General features: G+C 41.8%; 1 protein-coding gene across 1 annotated transcript in view; it reads right to left on the bottom strand.

The window, feature by feature from the left end:
* Nucleotides 1–22,471, bottom strand: part of spegb (striated muscle enriched protein kinase b) — a 135,048-nt gene that overhangs the window by 29,515 nt on the left and 83,062 nt on the right. Inside the window, exons 13-24 of the mRNA XM_024403168.2 lie at nucleotides 18,500–18,729; nucleotides 11,346–11,465; nucleotides 10,698–10,802; nucleotides 10,000–10,206; nucleotides 9,680–9,803; nucleotides 6,908–7,080; nucleotides 6,512–6,624; nucleotides 6,015–6,183; nucleotides 5,341–5,440; nucleotides 2,866–3,066; nucleotides 2,586–2,643; nucleotides 2,211–2,288 (exon numbers count right to left, since the gene is read on the bottom strand). Coding sequence (XP_024258936.2) covers nucleotides 2,211–2,288; nucleotides 2,586–2,643; nucleotides 2,866–3,066; nucleotides 5,341–5,440; nucleotides 6,015–6,183; nucleotides 6,512–6,624; nucleotides 6,908–7,080; nucleotides 9,680–9,803; nucleotides 10,000–10,206; nucleotides 10,698–10,802; nucleotides 11,346–11,465; nucleotides 18,500–18,729 — 1,678 coding nt within the window. The remainder of the gene's footprint in view (nucleotides 1–2,210; nucleotides 2,289–2,585; nucleotides 2,644–2,865; nucleotides 3,067–5,340; nucleotides 5,441–6,014; nucleotides 6,184–6,511; nucleotides 6,625–6,907; nucleotides 7,081–9,679; nucleotides 9,804–9,999; nucleotides 10,207–10,697; nucleotides 10,803–11,345; nucleotides 11,466–18,499; nucleotides 18,730–22,471) is intronic.

The raw sequence follows: 22,471 nt of genomic DNA, 5'->3' as shown, positions 1-22,471 counted from the left end.
CTGTGCAGCCGTCTTCATCGACCTGGCCAAGGCTTTCGACTCTGTCAATCACCACATTCTTATTGGCAGACTCAATAGCCTTGGCTTCTCAAATGACTGCTTAGCCTGGTTCCCTAACTACTTCTCAGATAGAGTTCAGTGTGTCAAATCGGTGGGCCTGTTGTCTGGACCTCTGGCTGTCTCTAAGGGGGTGCCACAGGGTTCAATTCTCAGGCCAACTCTTTTCTCTGTATACATCAATGATGTTGCTCTTGCTGCTGGTGATTCTCTGATCCACCTCCTACGCAGACGACACCATTCTGTATACATCTGGCCCTTCTTTGGACACTGTGTAAACAAACCTCCAAACGAGCTTCAATGCCATACAACACTCCTTCCGAGGCCTCCAACTGCTTTGAAATGCAAGTAAAACTAAATGCATGCTCTTCAACCGATTGCTGCTGCACGCACCTGCCCGCGCGACGAGCATCACTACTCTGGACGGTTCTGACTTAGAATATGTAGACAACTACAAATACCTAGGTGTCTGGTTAGGCTGTAAACTCTCCTTCCTCACATTATGCATCTCCAATCCAAAATTAAATCTAGAATTGGCTTCCTATTTCGCAACAAAGCCTCCTTCACTCATGTTGCCAAACATACCCTCGTAAAACTGACTATCTTACCAATCCTTGACTTCGGCGATGTCATTTACACAATAGCCTCCAACACTCTACTGAGCAAATTGGATGTAATTTATCAAAGTGCCATCCGTTTTATCACCAATGCCCCATATACTACCCACCACTGCGACCTGTATGCTCTTGTTGGCTGGCCCTCGCTACATATTCACCGCCAAACCCACTTGCTCCAGGTCATCTATAAGTCTTTGCTAGGTAAAGCCCCACCTTATCTCAGCTCAATGGTCACCATAGCAACACCCGTAGCACGTGCTCCAGCAGGTATATTTCACTGGTCACTCCCAAAGCCAACACTTTCTTTGGGCGCCTTTCCTTCCAGTTCTCTGCTGCCAATGACTGGAATGAGTTGCAAAAATCATCTGAAGCTGGAGTCTTACATCTCCCGCTATAACTTTGAGCATCAGCTGTCAGAGCAGTTTACCGATCACTGTACCTGTACACAGCCAATCTGTAAATAGCACCCCCAACTACCTCATCCCCATATTGTTACTTATCCTCTATCTCTTTCACACCCCAGTATCTCTACTTGCACATCATCATCTGCACATCTATCACTTCAGTGTTAAAGCTAAATTGTAATTATTTTGCCTCCATTGCTTATTTATTCCCTTACCTCCCTACTCTTCTACATTTGCACACACTGTACATAGCTTTTTCTATTGTGTTATCGACTGTATGTTTGTTTATGTGTAACTCTGTGTTGTTTTTGTCTCACTGCTTTTTTTTTTTTACATTGGCCCAGTTGCATTTTTAAATGAGAACTTGTTCTCAACTGGCCTACCTGGTTAAATTAAGGTTAATTAAAATGAAATGAAACTTCAAAGACTCAATCATGGACACTCTTACTGACAGTTGTGGCTGCTTTGCATGATGTATTGTTGTCTCTACCTTCTTGACTTTTGTGCTGTTGTCTGCGCCCAGTAATATTTTTACCATGTTTTGTGCTGCTACCATGTTGTGTTGCTACCATGATGTTATCATGTTGTGTTGCTACCATGCTGTGTTGTCATGTGTTGCTGCCTTGCTATGTTGTCATCTTAGGTCTGTCTTTATGTAGTGTTGTTGTCTCTCATCGTGATGTGTGTTTTATCCTATAATTAATTTATGTGTTATTTTTTAAATCCCAGACCCTGTCCCCACAGGCCGTCATTGTAAATAAAAATGTGTTCTTTAACTGACTTGCCTAGTGAAATAAAGGTTAAATAAAATAAACGACTAAATGCAGTCCCGTTTGTAACATTCTCTGTGAAATGGGATTCGGAATTATGTGGAATGCAATGTAGTGAGCTTTGAAATTACAAATGTATGTCCATTTTAAAGAGGTTCAAATTCATTCAAATGTTAATGACAGTAGTATGATAAACAAAATAAAATATATATTTTTACCATTTTTATGTTTATTTTTTGAAAAAACTCATATTAAATGGACCAAAATACCAACAAATCTCAGAATTGATAGGTAGATGCAAAAATGTTATTTCAGCCTGAGGTGCCTGGCCTTAAAACTCTTTCAACTAAAATCACGTTTACCTTGATATCCAGATGGACAATATTTTGATGGTGAAGATAGTCCACCCCCTCCAACAGCTGTCTCATACAGGAGCGGATCTGCAGGTATACCAAGTATAGTGATATGTTACTGTCATTATGTTACGTTTTGTAAAGATGTTATGGGAGACACATTCTTATACAATAAGAGAAACAGGGTGGTTTGATCATATCAAGTGTTACCCAAGGTCCCACTTATCCCTGTAAAAGTGTGTGGATTTACTTGGTTGGTCTTCCTTTGATAATAATTCTAGGTGCCAAGTTGGTAAAGACGAGTTCAAGGATCTTACAATAGGGGTCCCTGTTACTCATGATCCCATAATTAAGTGTCCTCCAAGCACACAGTAACCAACTCACGTCCGACTCCATCACTGTAGATTTCTTTGTAAACCTCTCCAGAAGTTCCTCGTTGCATCTTTATGCATTGATCAAGGAGATTTATGACACTGGAAATATTTCATAATTATGACAGGAGATGAATGACGGAAACAAATATGCAAACACAGGATTGTGAGTGTGTCTGTGCATGTGTGTCTACTAAAAATATAGACTGTTATACCTTCAATTTTCCCACTCTTCAAGTCAAATGGAATACTGTGTAAAAGGCACCAGTGAGTATGAACTCTGAAAAGGATACATCTCTGTGACAATAATGACTGCATTCTTCTTCTCAAAGGCATCATGGAAATACAGGACTCTCTCGTGGTCCAACCCAGACAGCAGATTCATCTCTCTAAGTGCAGAGGCCTTCCTCTTGGCTCGGGCAGATATGAACTTGGCAGCATACTCTTTTTTCCCCACTTTCTGCGTCACTCGTTTTGCATAGGAGAAAGCTCCTCTAAAAAATATTGTTATTGATTAGGATATAACATTTTACAGTCACTTTCATGTAAAAGCATTAACCGACCATTTCTAAACAGTGAATAAACACATATTTCATTATTTATAAGCATTACTTAATAATTAGAACATTTATAAGGAAATAGTTCTTACAATTAATACAAAATTAGGAATTGATTTGTTGGTTTTACATTTACATGTCGTACCAGTCAAAAGAATGGACACACCTACTCATTCAAGTGTTTTTCTTTCTTTCTTTTTTAAAACTATTTTCTACATTGTAGAATAGTAGTGAAGACATGAAAACGACTAAATAACACATATGGAGTCACGTAGTTAAACAAATCAAAATGTATTTTATATTTGAGATTCTTCAAAATAGCTACCCCTTGCCTTGATGACAGATTTGCACAATCTTGGCATTCTCTCAACCAGCTTCATGAGGTAGTCATCTGGAATGCATTTCAAATAACAGGTGTGCTTTGTTACAGGTGGAATTTATTTCCTTCAGTTGTGTTGTGACAAGGTAGGGGTGGTAAAAGCCATATTTTGTAAAAGTCCATATTATGGCAATAACAGATCAAATAAGCAAAGAGAAAGACAGTCCATCATTACTTTACATTCATTACATTAAGTTCAGTCATTTCGGAACATTTCAAGAAGTTTCTTCAAGTGCAGTCGCAAAAACCATCAAGTGATATGATGATACTGGCTCTCCTGAGGTCCACCACGGGAAAGGAAGACCCAGAGTTACCTCTGCTTCAGAGGAAAAGTTAATTAGCGTTACCAGCCTCATAAATGGCAGCCCAAATAAATGCTTCACAGAGTTCAAGTAACAGACACATCAACATCAACCGGTCAGAGGAGACTGTGTGAAATCAGGCCTTCATGGTCAAATTGCTGCAAAGAAACCACTACTGAAGGACCTCAATAATAATAAGAGATTTGCTTGAGCCAAGAAACACGAGCAATGGACATCAGACCGGTGGAAATCTGTCCTTTGGTCTGATGAGTCCAAATTTGAGATTTTGGGTTCCAACATTGTCTTTGTGAGTCGCAGAGTAGGTGAATGGATGATCTCAGCATGTGTGGTTCCCACTGTGAAGCATGGAGAAGGGGGTGTGAGGGTGCTTTGCTAGTGACACTGTCTGTGATTTATTTAGAATTCAAGGCACACTTAACCAGCATGGATACCACAACATTCTGCAGCGATACGCCATCCCATCTGGTTTGCGCTTAGTGGGGCTATCATTTGTTTTTCAACAGGACAATGACCCAACACATCTCCAGGCTGTGTAAGGGCTATTTGACAAAGAAGGAGAGTGATGGAGTGCTGCATCAGATGACCTGGCCTCTACAATCGCCCGACCTCAACCCAATTGAGATGGTTTGGGATGATTTGGACTGTAGAGTGAAGGAAAAGCAGCCAACAAGTGCTCAGCATATGTGGGAACTCAAGACTGTTGGAAAAGCATTCCAGGTGAAGTTGGTTGAGAGAATGCCAAGAGAGTGCAAGGCTACTTTGAAGAATCTCAAATATAAAATATATTTTGATTTGTTTGACTACATGATTCCATATGTGTAATTTCATAATTTTGACATCTTCACTACTATTCTACAATGTAGAAAATAGTAAAAAATAAAGAAAAACCCTTGAATGAGTAGGTGTGTTCAAACGTTTGACTGCCACTGTATATATACATACACTGAGTGCACAAAACATTAGGAACACCTTCCTAATTTTGAGTCTTGTGCACCTCAGAACAGCCTTAATTCTTTGAGGCATGGACTCTATAAGGTACCACAGGAATACTGGCCCATGTTGACTCCAATGCTTCCCACAGTTGTGACAAGAAGGCTGGATGTCCTTTGGGTGTTGGACCATTCTTGATACACACAGGAAAACCCAGCAGTGTTTCAGTTCTTGACACACTCAAACCGGTGCTCCTGGCACCTGCTACCATAACAATTTCAAAGTCACTTTAATCTTTTGTCTTGCCCATTCACCCTGTGAACGGCACATATCCAAAATTCATGTTTCAACTGTCTCATGGTTAAAAATGTTTTTTTAACATGTCTCCTCCCCTTCGTCTACACTGATTGAAGTGGATTTAAGTGACAATAAGGGATCTTAGCTTTCACCTCGATTCACCTGGTCAGTCTATGTCATGGAAAGAGCAGGTGTTCCTAATGTTCTGTACACTCAGTGTATGTATATGTATGTGTATATATATTTCTTTTTCCTAGCTTTCTTTACAAACTGGTGACTCACCTCCCGATTTCCTTGTGGATGTCATAGTAGTCAGTCAGCCGGCGCATCTTCCTGAGAATGGTCTCCTCGTCCTCCATTGAATCCTCCTTGTCTTCTCTAACTGCAAGGCAACGCAAAAGTGAGGACACACAATTACAATGCAGCCTAATTACAGGCCGATATGTCATAGTATTCTGGGCCTGAGTTAATCACATTCCCAACCTTTAATTTACATCAGCCTATGCATACTGTAGCTGCATCTCAACAATCTGACTAATACGTGTCCTTGGTGAGTAGTATGAGGTGCGAGCAGTGGGTCAGTTTCAGAGAAATCTGCATAAGCAATGCTGAATGGACATTTCACTCCAAAAATGAAAGTGTATCTAATGTTTTCAGACCTCAAAATGAATCCACGTCCTTTGACATCGGTTATGTAGATCCGGCTGTCTCCACCTCAAATTAATGGAAAAGATAAGCACCCTTTCACTTGGGGATTAAGTCATATTGCTGAATCGACACAACTGATGGCCTAGGTTGTGGACATATCTCGGAATTCATCTACTTTTGAGGTCTGAAAACGTTGGACAAACTTTAATTTTGGAGTGAAAGGTCCCTTTAATTCATTTGCTTACACGACTACGCCTTTGTGTCAATACTGGAAAGCATATTGGATTAAAGAGTACTGAGAGGCTTACCTGTGTGCACGGTGAGCTCAGCCTTACAGGACACAGAGCCAGCCAGGTTCTTGGCTGTGCAGGTATACACTCCTGAATCTTCCGGACTTGTGTTGAGCACCACGAGGGAGCATTCGTTGTCGTCATACACAAAGGTGATATGACTACTCTCACACAACAATATATCATCCTGAAACCAAGTCACAATAAGTCACTCTGAATGTAATCTTTTTTTTCTTCATGACAATAAACATGCATATAGTAAAATGATTACATAGAATGTCAATGTTACTTGTAATTACGCACTTACTATATTAGAAACTCATTTGAAACATAATGTGGACAGTTTCCTCTCACTACAATTCAGTCATTGTTTATGTACCTTCTTACCAGCTGAGTACCTACATTCTGGTTATCAATCTTGTTAGCTATTGAGTAACTACAAGGCATGAGGGTGAAATGAATAAAGGGTTCCAATGATATAAAACGCTCATATGTTTGTGTCTCAATTTATGCACCTTAAACCACATGATGTCGGGAATGGGCTTGCCCTCCACGACCACAGCCAGACGAGGCGTATCTCCCATGTGCACATCCACATCCTCCATGATTGTCTCAAAGGTTGGCGGTGCTACAGATAAGGAACACGAGAATGTGTTTGATTTTTCACAATACTCAGTATCTCGATACTTAAAGTATCATTGCAAGGAAACACGACGCAAACTAAATGTTCTTACAATGTACCTTGCTGCAGAAAGGCATTTTGAAAGAGTAGCTAACTTTTTAATGGCCATAACTGTTGTTAATTATACGAGTTTCCCCTTCAAAACATTGAAAAGTGCTTTGAGCGCCTGTTATTAGTGATATATCCAAAAATCCCAATCATTATCATAATCCATCATTATTACACTCACCTGCCATTTCCACACTAAAGATGCAGGAGTCGCTGCCAAACTTGTTGGAGGCCACACACATCAGCTGACCCAAGTCGCCACTCGTCACCCTCAGGATCTTCAAAGAGTGCTGGTCGTCATCGGGCATACTCATCTCATACAGCCCATGTTTGGTGGCAAGGACCACTCCCCTCCTGAACGCAGAGAACAATAAGGCAACGTACAAATTCCATTGTTGGGGTGTTGCTACTTTTTGGGGGTAAGAACTTTTGTTGTGTGACTGTTTCACACATTTTATTGTTTTATCCCTACAGTCCTTGGTATTAAAATGACATTTTTGCATTTTTGTGGATTCAATTGTGGTGGAGCAAACAAGAAGGCCATCTGCAAGAGTTGATTAATGGCTCAATGTGTTGGAGCATTGTTTTGGCAACATAAAGCATGTGGGTTTGACTCCCACATGGGTCATACACAGTGCATTCGGAAAGTATTCAGACCGCTTCACCTTTTCCACATTTTGTGATGTTGCAGCCTTATTCTAAAATGGATTTAATTGTTTTTTCCCCTCATCAATCTACACACAATACCCCATAATGACAAAGCAAAAACAGGTTTTTAGACATTTTTGCAAATGTATTACAAATAAAAAACTAAAATATCACATTTACATAAGTATTCAGACCCTTTACTCAGTACTTTGTTGACACACCTTTGGCAGTGATTACAGCCACTTGTCTTCTTGGGTACGACGCTATAAGTTTGGAATACCTGTATTTGGGAGTTTCTCTCATTCTTCTTTGAAGATCCTCTCAAGCTCTGTCAGGTTGGATGGGGAGCTTTGCTGCACAGCTCTTTTAGGTTCTCTCCAGAGATGTTCGATCGGCTTCAAGTCTAGGCTCTGGCTGGGCCACTCAAGGACATTCTGAGACTTGTCCCAAAGCCACTCCTGCCTTGTCTTGGCTGTATTCTTAGGGTTGTTGTCCTTCACTCAGTGTATGTTGTCCTTCACCCCAGTCGGAGGTCCTGAGTGCTCTGGAGCAGGTTTTCATTAAGGATCCCTCAGTACTTTGCTCCGTTCAACTTTCCCTCGATCCTGACTAGTCTCCCAGTCCCTGCCACTGAAAAACATACCCACAGCATGATGCTGCCACCACCATACTTCACCGTAGGGATGGTGCCAGGTTTCCTCCAGATGTGACGCTTGGCATTCAGGTCAAAGAGTTCAATATTGGTTTCATCAGACCAGAGAATTTTTGTTCTCGTGATCTGAGAGTCCTTTAGGTGCCTTTTGGCAAACTCTAAGTGGGTTGTCATGTGCCTTTTACTGAGGAGTGGATTCCGTCTGGCTACTCTACTATAAAGGGCTGATTGGTGGAGTGCTGCAGAGATGGTTGTCCTTCTGGAAGGTTTTCCCATCTTCCCAGAGGAACTCTGGAGCTCTGTCAGAGTTACCATTGGGTTCTTGGTCTCCTCCCAGACCAAGGCACTTCCCCCCGATTGCTCAGTTTAGCCTGGGCAGCCAGCTCTAGGAAGAGTCTTGGTGGTTCCCAACTTCTTCCATTTAAAAATGATGGTGGCCACTGTGTTCGTAGGGACCATCAATGCTGCTGAAACTTTTTGGTACCCTTCCCCAGATCTGTACCTCGACACAATCCTGTCTCGGAGCTCTACGGACAATTCCTTCAATCTCATGGCTTGGTTTTTGCTCTGACATGCACAGTCAACTGTGGGACCTTATATAGACAGGTGTGTGCCTTTCCAAATCAAGATCAATCCATTTAATTTACCACAGATGGACTCCAATAAAGTTGTTGGAACCTCACAAGGAAGCTCAATGGAAACATGATAAACCTGAGCTCAGATTCAAGTCTCATAGCAAAGGGTCTGAATACTTATGTAAATAAGGTATTTCTCTTTTTGTTTTTTTCATAAATTAGCAAACATTTCTAAAAAAACGTTTTTGTTTTGTTATTATGGGTTATTGTGCGTAGATTGATGAGTAAAAAAATAGTTTGTTAAATTTTAGAAAAGACTAGCGTAACAAAATGTGGAAAAAGTGAAGAGGTCTGAATACATTCCGAATGCACTGCATAGTGAATATGAGTTGAATTGTATATTTAAATGAAAAGCATCTGCTTAAAACTGTCCATATTAATACAGTTGTATTGTATGTTGGTACCCTTGCACTTTACAATGGAGCAGGATGTTCTGTTTTCTCTTTTCAAAACTGGTAGAATGGCTATTTTTACCCTGTAGAGTCTTGAAATTTACCACAGATGAGGTAAATTGCACTTAAATGAGAATCACTTGCCTCCAACCAAATTTCTTCCAATTTTGAATATTTTAGTCCAGGTCATTATTTTTACTTTGAAGTGGCTGGATGCCCTTTGGGTGGTGGACCATTCTTGATACACACAGGAAACTTAAAAACCCAGCAGCGTTGCAGTTCTTGACACACTCAAACTGGTGTGCCTGGTACCAACTACCATACCCTGTTCAAAGGAACTTAAACCTTTTGTCTTGCCCGTTCGTCCTCTGAATGGCACACATACACAATCCATGAGTCAATTCACTCAAGGCTTAAAAATCTTTAACCTGGCTCCTCTCCATCATCTACACTGATCATCTACACTTAAGTGGATTTAACAAGTGACATCAATAAGGGATCATAGCTTTCACTGGATTAATCTGGTCAGTCTGTCATGGAAAGAGCAGGTGTTCCTAATGTTTTATTCACTCAGTGTATAACTGTGCATTAGACTATCAGGTGTAGTGATCCAGTGCGTGACTTGCCTTTTCCAGATTACTGCAGCGTTGATGTGGTTCAGAGTGATAGTGATGCTGACTGACTGGTTCTCCTGCACATACACCATGTCTGGCTTATCAATTATTACTGGAGCCTCCTGAAGATATGGACCTTGGGAGAAATACAATCATGTAAAGGGATAGTTGATCCAAATAAATAATTTACATATTTGTTTCATTGCTTTGTTAGCAGTCTTTGGACAAGGAGAGAGTGAAAGCCATGCTTTCATTTAGTTATTAGTCCCTGCCACCAACCAACATAAGCACTGTGTCATCGATTCATGTTGCCCTCACTTGATGGCTCATACCTCTGTCGACAAGTTGCACTGGGTCTGTGGACGGAGAGGGTTTGCTAAAGGCCTTGGTGGTGATTGACAAGACCCTGAAGGTGTAGCGGACTCCTTTGGAGCAGGAGGTCACTGTGTAGCAAGGCTCTTTCAAACTGGATGCTATGATGGTCCACTGGATTGAGCCCAGCACTTGTTGTTGGATGGCATACATCAACGTGTTGGGATCTGCAATGACAAACATATATACCTTTTCAATATGTGAATGCATGTAGACAGAGGATTGACTTTGACCACCTGTGCAGATGGCAGATGAAATGGCATTCAAACAAAATTCAATTGAATGTGTACTAGATGTTTTCCTGTATTAGGACAATGGATGTGATAGCAAAACAAAATGCAATTCAGATGTGCTGGAACTGTTATATTCCCACATTGCAGATTTGTTTGAACCGCATTACCGATACCATCTACCCACAGCCGCATCTTATTCAATATTCTTTAAACAATAAATTATTCCCCCTGGTGCTGTGCTTTCAATTTTAAACTATGACTTGGTAAATCTAAATGCAGTAAATATATATCATTCTTCACTTTTACATTTTTTTGTGTGCGCTGTTACATCTGTCTAGCAGCTCTAGCTCTTGAAATACAGGAAACCATGGCTCCACAATCCATATTATATTGAATGACAGTAATGCCAGTGAAAAGAAAATGACCAATAGAGGGATCCAGCCTCCGGGGTTTCTTCCAGCACAGGGTTATCGTCTTGCCAGTAACAGCCTCTATTACTGGGGGCCCATCTGGAGGGTCTGGAAGAACGTCTGAAATAGTAATAGATATATAATTTCACACTACAAGTGTTTCACATGTATAAGAGTTCAATTTTAAGTGTTCATTAACCTTCATATTATACAGTATTCCTTTATCACATCCCCTACAGTAAATAGCTAAACTTTTGTTAAAAACACAAGGTGCATAATTCCATTAACACTGTAATTCAAGTTAATGGTCCGTGGTGAAATCACCTTTTTGTGCATGCATCAACATACCAAATCAACCCCTAGCCCCGCCTCTAGATCTGAAACAATTGGATAGTTGCGTGCTCTATGGTGAAAATTCTACCTAGTCGAGGCAAAGCAAGAAAAACCTATGTAATTGCTGTGTTGCTTAAACTTATCAGGTTTATACTCTCTTCACAAAGTTAATGAAATGTCAACTAACTTAAAATGGTTCTTCGGCAATATGAGGACCATACATGCACATGACAATGGAAAATGTCTTACAATGCATTATAACTGTACCAAAATGCATTATACCTGTAGGATTGAAGTAATATTATCAAAAAATCATCTGGGATTCCTCACCAGTCACATAGAGATGGGCGTAACAGGTGGCCTTGCCCACCTTGTTGGAGATTACGCTCTTGTATACCCCTCCGTGGGCGTGGCAGACAGAATGGATGACCAAGCTGTGGATGTCTCTGACTGGAAGAGAGGACCACCACGGGGGTGAGTTTCCCAATGCCTTGATAGCATTAAGATAATCGCTATATCCTGCTGAAAGTGCATTATTTGAATCCAAAAAACATTGTTGCACTTAAACTGACCCCTATAGTCGATAGACGCACTGGTGCGTCCCCATCAAAATCTGTCAGTTTAAGCTAGAGATATCCGTTTTTTTGCATTGGATGTGTCTCAATCCACCACATCCGCTGATGTTGCACTGCCGCATCTGCTGTGAAAGGTGGCAGAGCTAGAGCAGTGTTTGTCAGAACACAAGACATCTCGAAAATCTGTCTTTTCACACAAAACCGTCTGTAGCGTCCGAACAGTTTGAGCTAGAAAACAATTATCACCACTCTATGGAAAGGGGCGACTCTCACAATCATGATTGTGTTCTCCGTTTTGCTGTGCGATGCCAAGGATAAATTTTTGGACTGTAGTTTTTGCCATGTATGGATGTGTTGTTCCATGCAGTTCTCTAGGCTATAGAAGTAAAGGCCAAATTCAATATTTTATCAAATATATTGATACCTAAAGAGGTCCGACAAGCTAAAGACCTTCATCTGCATCAAGTAAAACAACACCTAGTTGCAGATGTGGGCACTTACCACTCACGAGGACTGTGTGCTCCCGATCTCCGTGGCCGACGTTAGTAAGACATTCATGCATGGTAACCCTCGCAAAGCTGCTGGCCCAAATGGCATCCCAAGCCACGTCCTCATGTGCAGACTAGCTGGATGGAGTGTTTACGGAGTGTTTATCTCTCCCTATCCCAGTCGGTTGTCCCCACTTGCTTTAAGATGTCCACCATTGTTTCTGTACCCAAGAATGTGAAGGTAACTGTCATCATGAAGTGCTTTGAGAGGCTACTTAAGGATCATATCACTTCCACCTTACCCAACACCCTAGACCCACTAAAATGTCCATACCGCCCCAACAGATCCATGGACAACGCAATCACCATTGCAATTCACACTGCCCTATACCACCTGGACAAGAAGAATAGCTGTAAGAATGCTGTTCATCGACTACAGCTCAGCCTTCAACACCATAGTGCCCTCCAAGCTCATCACTAAGGGCCCTGGGTCTGAACCCCTCCCTGTGCAACTGGGTCCTAGGCTTGCTTACGGGCCGACCCCAGGTGGTCAAGGTAGGCAACAACACCTGCGCCACACTGATCCTCAACACGGGGGCCCAAGATCAGTCCCCTCCTATACTTCCTGTTCACCCATGACTACGTGGCCATGCACGTCTCCAGCTCAATCTTCAAGTTTGCTGACGACCCAACAGTGGTAGTATTATATCCAAGATGGCGTAGCAGTCAGAGGTCTTTCTCCTTCGTCTTATCGTGTCCCATGTATATATCTTTTCAAATATTTTTCTAAACCTCAACTTCAAAATACTCTCCTGCAACCCGCCTCACCCAATGTGGTGAGGATCTGCTTTTTTCTAAAGTATTTTTCTTTACCTGAATCGGAATCACCCAACAGAAGCTAGCCAGCTAACTAGCTACTAGCTAGTAGTCAGCTAACCACTGCAAGCGGTCATCAGCTACCTTTAGCCTGGAAAGCTCTTGCCAGTTTATACAACACAATTCAAACCAGAGCATACCGGACCTATTTTCTCTCCATATCCCCGGATTCCTACCGCAAGCTCTGAACCTTCTCACCTGGATCATCGCAGCTAGCTATCTGCAATCCGAGTGACTATCCCTGGCTAATGTCTCTGTCCGGTAACAAGCACCAGTTAGCCTGGAGCTAGCCCATGCTAGGCCCATCTCCTGGCTATCTGAAGAGGTCCATCAACCACTCCTGGGCTACAATACCTATTTTTACTGTCGGTACGGGGTACAGAACCACGCCGATTCTTCACGACTGGACTACCGACGTAATCTCCTCGAGGGGGTTACTCAACCGGCTCATACATCGCGACGTCCCCTGAATGCCCATCTGCTAGCCTGCTAGCCGTGGCACACTAGCTTTCTAGAGCATATTGGACTGTTAGCTGAATAGATCCATTTGCCAATTAGACTGGACCCCTCTGCTACATGGAACCCTACTAATCAATCTTGACTGGTCTATTGACAGAACCGCATGACGAGGATAAAACAGACTTTCCTCTGTCGCGACGTCCCTCTAAGGCCCTTCTGCTAGCTTGCTAGCCCCGGCCTGCTAGCTGTCTGAATCGCCGTGTCTCCAGCCAGCCCAACCACTCATGGTCCCCTATGATTAGTCGGATATGCATGTCTCTCCCTAATGTCAATATGCCTGGTCCATTATTGTTCTGGTTAGTGATTATTGTTTTATTTCATTGTAGAGCCTCTAGCCCTGCTCAATATGCCTTAACCAACCATTTAGTTTCACCTCCCACATGACATGGTGACATCACCTGGTTTAAATGTTTCAAGAGACAAAATCTCTCTCATCATCACTCAATGCCTAGGTTTGCCTACAATGTACTCACATCCTACCATACCTTTGTCTGAACATTATGCCTTGAATCTAATCGACCGTGCCCAGAAAGCTGCTCCTTTTACTCTCTGTTCCGAGCGTCCTAGAAGACCAGTTCTTTTAGCCTTTAGCCGTAACCTTATTCTACTCCTCTGTTCCTCTGGCGATGTAGAGGTTAATCCAGGACCTGCAGTGCCTAGCTCCACTCCTATTTCCCAGGTGCTCTCATTTGTTGACTTCTGTAACCGTAATAGCCTTGGTTTCAAGCATGAAGAAGAAGAAGCCTCCTCCCTAAGTTTGCTTTATTCACTGCTTTAGCACACTCTGCCAACCCGGATGTCTTAGCCGTGTCTGAATCCTGGCTTAGGAAGACCACCAAAAACCCTGAAATTTCCATCCCTAACTATAACATTTTCCGGCAAGTTAGAACTGTCAAATGGGGCGGAGTTGCAATCTACTGTGGAGATGCATAGTTCTGTCTTACTATCCAGGTCTCTACCCAAACAAGTCGAGCTACTAATTTAAAAATCCACCTTTCCAGAAAAAAGTCTCACACTGTTGCCGCTTGCTATAGACCACCCTCTACACCCAGCTGTGCCCAGGACACCATATGTGAATTGATTCCCCCCCACCTATCTTCAGAGCTCGTGCTGCTAGGTGACCTAAACTGGGACATGCTTAACACCCCGGCCATCCTACAATCTAAGCTAGATGCCATCAATCTCACATAAATTATCAATGAACTTACCAGGTACAAATCCATAAACATGGGCACCCTCATAGATATCATCCTAACCAACTTGCCCTCCAAATACACCTCTGCTGTTTTCAACCAAGATCTCAGCGATCACTGCCTCATTGCCTGCATCCGTAATGGGTCTGCGGTCAAACGACCACCCCTCATCACTGTCAAACGCTCCCAAAAACACTTCAGCGAGCTGGCCTTTCTAATCGACCTGGACGGGGTATCCTGGAATGATACTGACCTCATCACGTCAGCAGAGGATGCCTGGTTATTCTTTAAAAATGCCTTCCTCATCATCTTAAATAAGCATGCTCCATTCATAAAATGTAGAACCAGGAACAGATATAGCCCTTGGTTCACTACAGACCTGACTGCCCTTGACCAGCACAAAAACATCCTGTGGCGTACTGCATTAGCATCGAATAGCCCCTGCGATATGCAACTTTCTAGGGAAGTTAGGAACCAATATACACAGGAAAGCTAAGGCTAGCTTTTTCAAACAGAAATGTGCATCCTGTAGCACAAACTCCAAAAAGTTCTAGGACACTGTAAAGTCCTTGGAGAGTAAGAGCACCTCCTCCCAGCTGCCCACTGCACTGAGGCTAGGAAACACTGTCACCACCGATAAATCCACTATAATTGATAATTTCAATAAGCATTTCTCTACGGCTGCCCATGCTTTCCACCTGGCTACCCCTACACTTACCCCGGTCAACATCTCAGCACCTACTGCAGCAACTTGCCCATGACCTCGCCTGCCCCGCTTCTGCTTCACCCAAATCCAGACATGTTCTGAAAGAACTGCAAAATCTAGATCCCTACAAATCAGCCGGGCTAGACAATCTGGACCCTCTCTTTCTAAAATGATCCGCCAAAATTGTTTCAACCCCTATTTCTAGCCTGTTCAACCTCTCTTTCTTATCGTCTGAGATAAGATTGGAAAGCTGCCACAGACATCCCCCTCATCATAGGGGGAGACACTAGACTCAAACTGTTACAGACCTGCCCTGCCTCTCTAAAGTCTCCGAAAGCCAAGTTAACAAACAGATCACCGACCATTTAGAATCTCACCGTACCTTCTCCGCTTTGCAATCTGATTTCCGAGCTGGTCATGGGTGTACCTCAGCCACGCTCAAGGTCCTAAACGATACCATACCCGCCATCAATAAAAGACAATGCAGTGCAGCCGTCTTCATCGACCTTGTCAAGGCTTTCAACTCTGTCAATCACCACATTCCTATCGGCAGACTCAATAGCCTTGGATTCTCAAATGACTGCCTTGCCTGGTTCACCAACTACTTCTCTGATAGAGTTCAGCGTGTCAAATTGGAGGGCCTGTTTTCCGGAACTCTGGCTGTCTCTATGGGGTTGCCACAGGGTTCAATTCTTGGGCCGACTCTTTTCTCTGGCCCTTCTTTGGACACTGTGTTAACAAACCTCCAAATGAGCTTTAATGCCATACAACACACCTTCAGAGGCCTCCAACTGCTTTTAAATGAAAGTAAAACTAAATGCATGCTCTTCAACCGATTGCTGCCTGCATCCTCCCGCCCGACTAGCATCACAACTTTGGACGGTTCTGACTTAGGTACCTAGGTGTCTGGTTAGACTGTAAACTCTCCATCCAGACTCACATTAACCATCTCCAATCCAAAATTAAATCTAGAATCGGCTTCCTATTTCGCAGCAAAGCATCCTTCACTCATGCCTCCAAACATACCCTCGTAAAACTGACTATCCTACTGATCCTCGACTTCGGCGATGTCATTTACAAAAAAGCCTCCAACACTCTATTCAACAAATTGGATGCAGTCTATCACAGTGCCATCCGTGGGGGTGAGAGGTTATTTTCCTGGCACCACTCCGCCAGGGCTCTCACCTCCTCCTTGTTGGCTGTCAAGCCTTTTTATTTATTTATTTTATTTCACCTTTATTTAACCAGGTAGGCTAGTTGAGAACAAGTTTTCATTTACAACTGTGACCTGGCCAAGAATAGAGCAAAGCCGTTACTTTTTAAAAAACAAATTGCATATTCATATTCTGGATTCTTGACATCGGTCACTCTAAAAATCTACTGGTGCACATACCATTCTTAGTATATATTGTGTACATAAATCTGGTGTATGTACAGTGTATTTGGAAGGTATTCAATCAATCTACACACAATACCCCATAATGATTCATCAAAAACAGGTTTTTCTAAATAAAATAAAAAATATTTAAAAAATATCACATTTATATAATTATTCAAACCCTTTACTCAGTACTTTGTTGAAGCACCTTTGGCAGCGATTACACCTTTTAGCCTCAAGTCTTCTTGGGTATGACGATACAAGCTTGACACACCTGTATTTGGGGAGGTTCTCCCATTCTTCTCTGCAGATCCTTTGAAGCTATGTTAGGTTGGTTGGGGAGGTTCGCTGCACATGTCTTTTCAGGTCTCTCCAGAGATGTTCGATTGGGTATCCACTCAATATCCACTCAAGGATATTCAGAGACTTGTCCCAAAGCCACGCCTGTGTTGTCTTGGCCGTGTGCAACAGGTCGTTGTCCTGTTGGAAGGTGAACCTTCGCCCCAGTCTGAGGTACTGAGCACTCTAGAGCAGGTTTTTATCAAGCATCTCTCACTACATTGTTCCATTCATTTTTCCGTCGATTCTGACTAGTCTCCCAGTCCCTGACGCTGAAAGACATCCCCACAGCATGACGCTTCCCCCACCATACTTCACAGTACTGATGGTATTGGCTAGGTGATGAGAGGTGCCTGGTTTCCTCCAGAGGTAACGCTTGGCATTCAGGCCAAAGAGTTCAATCTTGGTTTTATCAGACCAATTTCATCAGACCAATCTTGTTTTGCATGGTCTGATAGTCCTGAGGTGCCTCTTGGCAAACTCCAAGCAGGCAATCATGTGCCTTTTACTGAGGAGTGGCTTCCGTCTGGCACTCTACCACAAAGGCCTGATTGGTGTCGTGCTGCAGAGATGGTTGTCCGTCTGGAAGGTTCTCCCATCTCCACAGAGGAACTCTGGATCTTTGTCAGAGTGGCCATTGGGTTCTTGATCACCTCCCTGATAAAGTTACTTCATCCCTGATTCCTCAGTTTGGCTTGGCAGCCAGCTCTAAGAAGAGTGTTGGTGGTTGCAAATGTCTTCCATTTAATAAAGATGGAGGCCACTTGGGGACATTCAATACTGCAGAAATGTTTTGGTGTTTTGGTGTGTGCCTTTCCAAATCATGTCCAATCAACTGTATTTAACACAGGTGGACTCCAATCAAGTTGTAGAAACATCTCAAGGATGATCAATGGAAACTGGATGCCACCGATTTCAATTTCGAGTCTCAAAGCAAAGGGTCTGAATACTTATATGAATAATACAATTATTTTTGTATAAATCTGAAAAAAATTCTAAAAAGCTGTTTTCGCTTTGTCATTATGGGGTATTGTGTGTAGATTGATGAGGACATTTTTTTATTTAATCCATTTTAGAATAAGACTAACATAACAAAATGTGGAAAAGGGGAAGGGTCTGAATACTTTCCGAATGCACTGTACGTATAGATTGCATTTGGATTACTTTTACAGTGCTATTTGGGATGTTAATTGGTTTCGTTCCGACATTTCTTGAATATATTTTTATTATTATTTGTGTACTTGCTTGACATTTTACTGCATTGATAGGTCCAAGTAACATAAGCATTTCGCTTCACCCACTATAACATCTGATAAACTGTGTACTCCACCAATACAATTTGTTCTTACTTGATGAAGTTGCAGTTTAAATTTATAGAGCTGGATTTCTAAAATACCAATCTCAACTCACACTGTGTCATTTTCCTGTCCTCCGTGCTGTCGATTTTCTTGCCGTTGTGGAACCACACAATGGTGGGGTACGGCAGTCCAGCCACCTTACACTTGAGCACGGTCTCTTTGCCCTCGATCACGTCCAGGTCGTACAGGGGCTTGACAAAGTCAGGCATGGTGAAGCGCTCAACCTCGTTGTCCGGCACCTCGGGCTCCTCCGGGATGGATGGCATCTTCTCTAGCTTTGCCCTTTGGAGGGAGGGAGGTGAGAGAGAGAAGGGGGAGGGACGAAGGGAAGGGAAGTTACTATTGGGAAGACATGACCCAAAACACACCCGCAACATATTTGTAGAGTTAAAAGCACAATGTAGTCAGTACGTGCAAGGATTGTGATTCCAAATAATAAAAACATTTGATTACTTATACACTATAGTAAATTTGGCCAAATATGGATAATTTCTTTAAATGGATACATAAGTGATTGGATGTCTAAATGGTAAAACATATGAATGAAAACACCCACAAATAAAAGGTAACATTCTGTACTAGAACAATATATTCATAACTTTATTTAAAATCCAAAATACTGGAGAATAGTACACATAAAATGTAGCTTTTCCAAATACAGTACAGGTACAGTGCCTTCGAAAAGTACTCAGACTCCTTGACTTTTTCCACATTTCACCCCATAATTACAAAGCAAAAACAATACACTAAACTGAAATACCTTATTTACATAAGTATTCAGACCATTTGCTGTCAAAATCGAAATTGAGCTCCGGTGCATCCTGTTTCCATTGATCCTCCTTGAGATGTTTCTCCAACTTGATTGAAGTCCACCTGTGGTAAATTCAATTGATTGGACATGATTTGGAAAGGCACACACTGGTCTATAGAAGGTCCCACATTTGAGATTGCACGTCAGAGCGAAAACCAAGCCATGAAGTCAATGGAATTGTCCATAGAGCTCCGAGATAATATTGTGTTGAGGCACAGATCTGGGGAAGGGTACCAAAACATTTCTGCAGCATTGAAGGTACCCAAGAACACAGTGGCCTCCATAATTTTTAAATGGAAGAAGTTTGGAACCACCAAGACTCTTCCTAGAGCTGACCGCCCAGCCAAACTGAGCAATCGGGAGAGGATGGCCTTGGTCAGGGAGCTGACCAAGAACCCAATGGTCACTCTGACAGAGCTCATCTGTGGAGATGGGAGAACCTTCCACAAGAACAACCATCTCTGCAGTACTCCACTTATCAGGCCTTTATGGTACTAGACAGAAGCCACTCTTCAGTAAAAGGCACATGACAGCCTGCTTGGAGTTTGCCAAAAGACACGTAAAGGACTCTCAGACCTTGAGAAACAAGATTCTTTGGTCTGATGAAACCAAGATTGAACTCTTTGGCCTGAATGCCAGGTGTCACGTCTGGGGGAAACCTGGCACCATCCCTACGGTGAAGCATGGTGGTGGCAGCATCATGCTGTGGGGATCTTTTTCAGAAGCAGGGACTGGGAGACTAGTCAGGATCAAGGGAAAGATGAACGAAGTACAGATTGATCCTTGATGAAAACCTGCTTCAGAGCACTCAGATCTCAGACTGGGGAGAAGTTTCACCTTCTAACACAAACCAGTCGTGGCTTTGGGACAAGTCTCAGAATGTCCTTGAGTGGCACCTTTTGGTCTTATTTCTTGTTTATTTCACAATAAAAAAAGATTTTTCATCTTCAAAGGGGTAGGCATGTTGTGTAAACCAAATGATACAAGCCTAGACTTGAACCCGATCAAACATCTCTGGAGAGACCTGAAAATAGCAGTGCAGCAACGCTCTCCTTCCAACCTGACAGAGCTTGAGAGGATCTGCAGAGAAGAATGGGAGAGACAGGTGTGCCTTGCTTGTAGCATCATACCCAAGAAAACTCGAGACTGTAATCACTGCCAAAGGTGTGTCAACAAAGTTCTGAGTAAAGGGTCTGAATACTTAAGTAAATGTGATATTTCAGTTTTTTATATGTTAGAATTCTCCCAAAATATCTAAAACCCGGTTTAACTTTGTCATTGTGGGGTATTGTGTGTAGTTTGATGAGGGAAAAAAACAATGTAATCAATCTAACTTAACAAAATGTGGAAAAAGTCAAGGGGTCTGAATACTTTCCGAATGCAGATGAAGGACCTTAATTTGACCCACTTTGCTACAGCAGGGAAATAATCCTGTAGCAACAGGAAATGTGAATTATTATGTGGATTATATTTAATGGATAATTTTTGTTGGAGTCTGACATTTTAAAGCGGAAATTACAAACATTAGAAGCCTTTTTGGTAACACTTTGCATTAAGTTACCCTTTTACTATGCAACTAACACAGTAATAACTGTGTAAACAGTAGTTACATAGGTTTTACTATGTAATTACATGTTAATAGGGTTGTTCCGGAATAATTTGTTACACAATTGGAACGTGTGTGTAATTACGCATTCACTTGATGAAGGTTATTCCACATGTGTAAGTACTGATGATATTACACATTCTCTTGCGCTACTATGTAACTAATATTTTGTAATTACACATTTGAAAGTCACCTGTGAATTACAATGTTAATAACTCAAACCAAAATATGTCCTGCAGGGTTGGGGAGTAACGGATTACCTGTAATCCGTTACATGTATGCAATTACAAAAAAAGGAAACTGTAATCCGTTACATTACCAGCAAAAAATATTGTAAATCAGATTACAGATACTTTTGAAAGACTTGATTATTACTCTGAGGATTACTTTTAAATTCAGAAAGAATGTTTGAGGATTTTTTGTTGTTGTTGCCACTTCTCTATTTTCTCAATGACATTTAAATCAGCATTGAAAAAAGGCACACATTCAAGTTTGTTCCACCCCAGTAAGTCTGACCACAAGTCAGAGAAGACTATGATGATACTCCAAATGTGTTTGATGGATCGCGGGAAAAGAGCAGGAATAGGTTTTTGTGGGCTACAGTCCAAGCTATGGCTTTCAATGGTGCGACTGCTGTCGGCATCCAAAGATTACGCAACTTGAATAAACGCTTGGAGGTAAGGATGACAGCAAGTGGTGTAGTCTACAGCGGTAAGGATATCACTTATTATTGATATCTACATAGCGCATTGATTTGAATCACACTTCTGACCTCTCATTTAGCTATTTGCGCCTTACGGATTGTGGTTGTTATGGATGTTCACAAATCTAAATGTGTTTTTGAACCCAATAATGGTTGAATTCAAAAAGTTTAAACTGACGATCATTGTTTTTGAAACCAGTGGATAGCCAGTGAAAATGCGTTCTGCAACAGCTGCATAGTGCGGGTCCAAGCCTATGGAATAAAAGTGGGGCTTTTATTGATCAATCTTATTCATGCTGATATATATTTTTTATCCATAGGACTAATGGAGACATTATCAAACTTGCACACATTTGATAGACTTAAAGGGGCAATCTGTAGTTGCTACATCCATTTTTGGACTTATTAATTATATATATTAATGTAAAGATTGAATTCAATGGTATTATTATATGCAGTAGAAAGCGATGGGTTAGAAGAAGCATACAGTGTCTTGCAAAAGTATACACCCCCTTGGCGTTTTTCCTATTTCGTTCCATTACAACCTATAATTTAAATAGATTTTTATTTGGATTTCAAGTGAAGGACATATACAAAATAGTCCAGATTGCTGAAGTGAAATTAAAAGAATAACTTTTTTTTTAATTCTAAAGAGTTAAAAACGGAAATGTGGTGTGTGCATATGTATTCTCCCCCTTTGCAATGAAGCCCCTAAATAAGATTTGGTGCAACCAATTACCTTCACAACTCACATACATACTTGATTACACACAGGTGGATTGTATTTATCATCATTAATCATTTAGGTCAACATTGGATCATTCAGAGATCCTCACTGAACTTCTGGAGAGAGTTTGCTGCACTGAAAGTAAAGGGGCTGAATAATTTTGCAGGCCCAATTTTT

This window comes from Oncorhynchus tshawytscha, linkage group LG03 (assembly GCF_018296145.1).
Source record: "Oncorhynchus tshawytscha isolate Ot180627B linkage group LG03, Otsh_v2.0, whole genome shotgun sequence".
NCBI lineage: Eukaryota > Metazoa > Chordata > Actinopteri > Salmoniformes > Salmonidae > Oncorhynchus > Oncorhynchus tshawytscha.
This window is presented reverse-complemented; position numbering and strand designations above follow the sequence as displayed.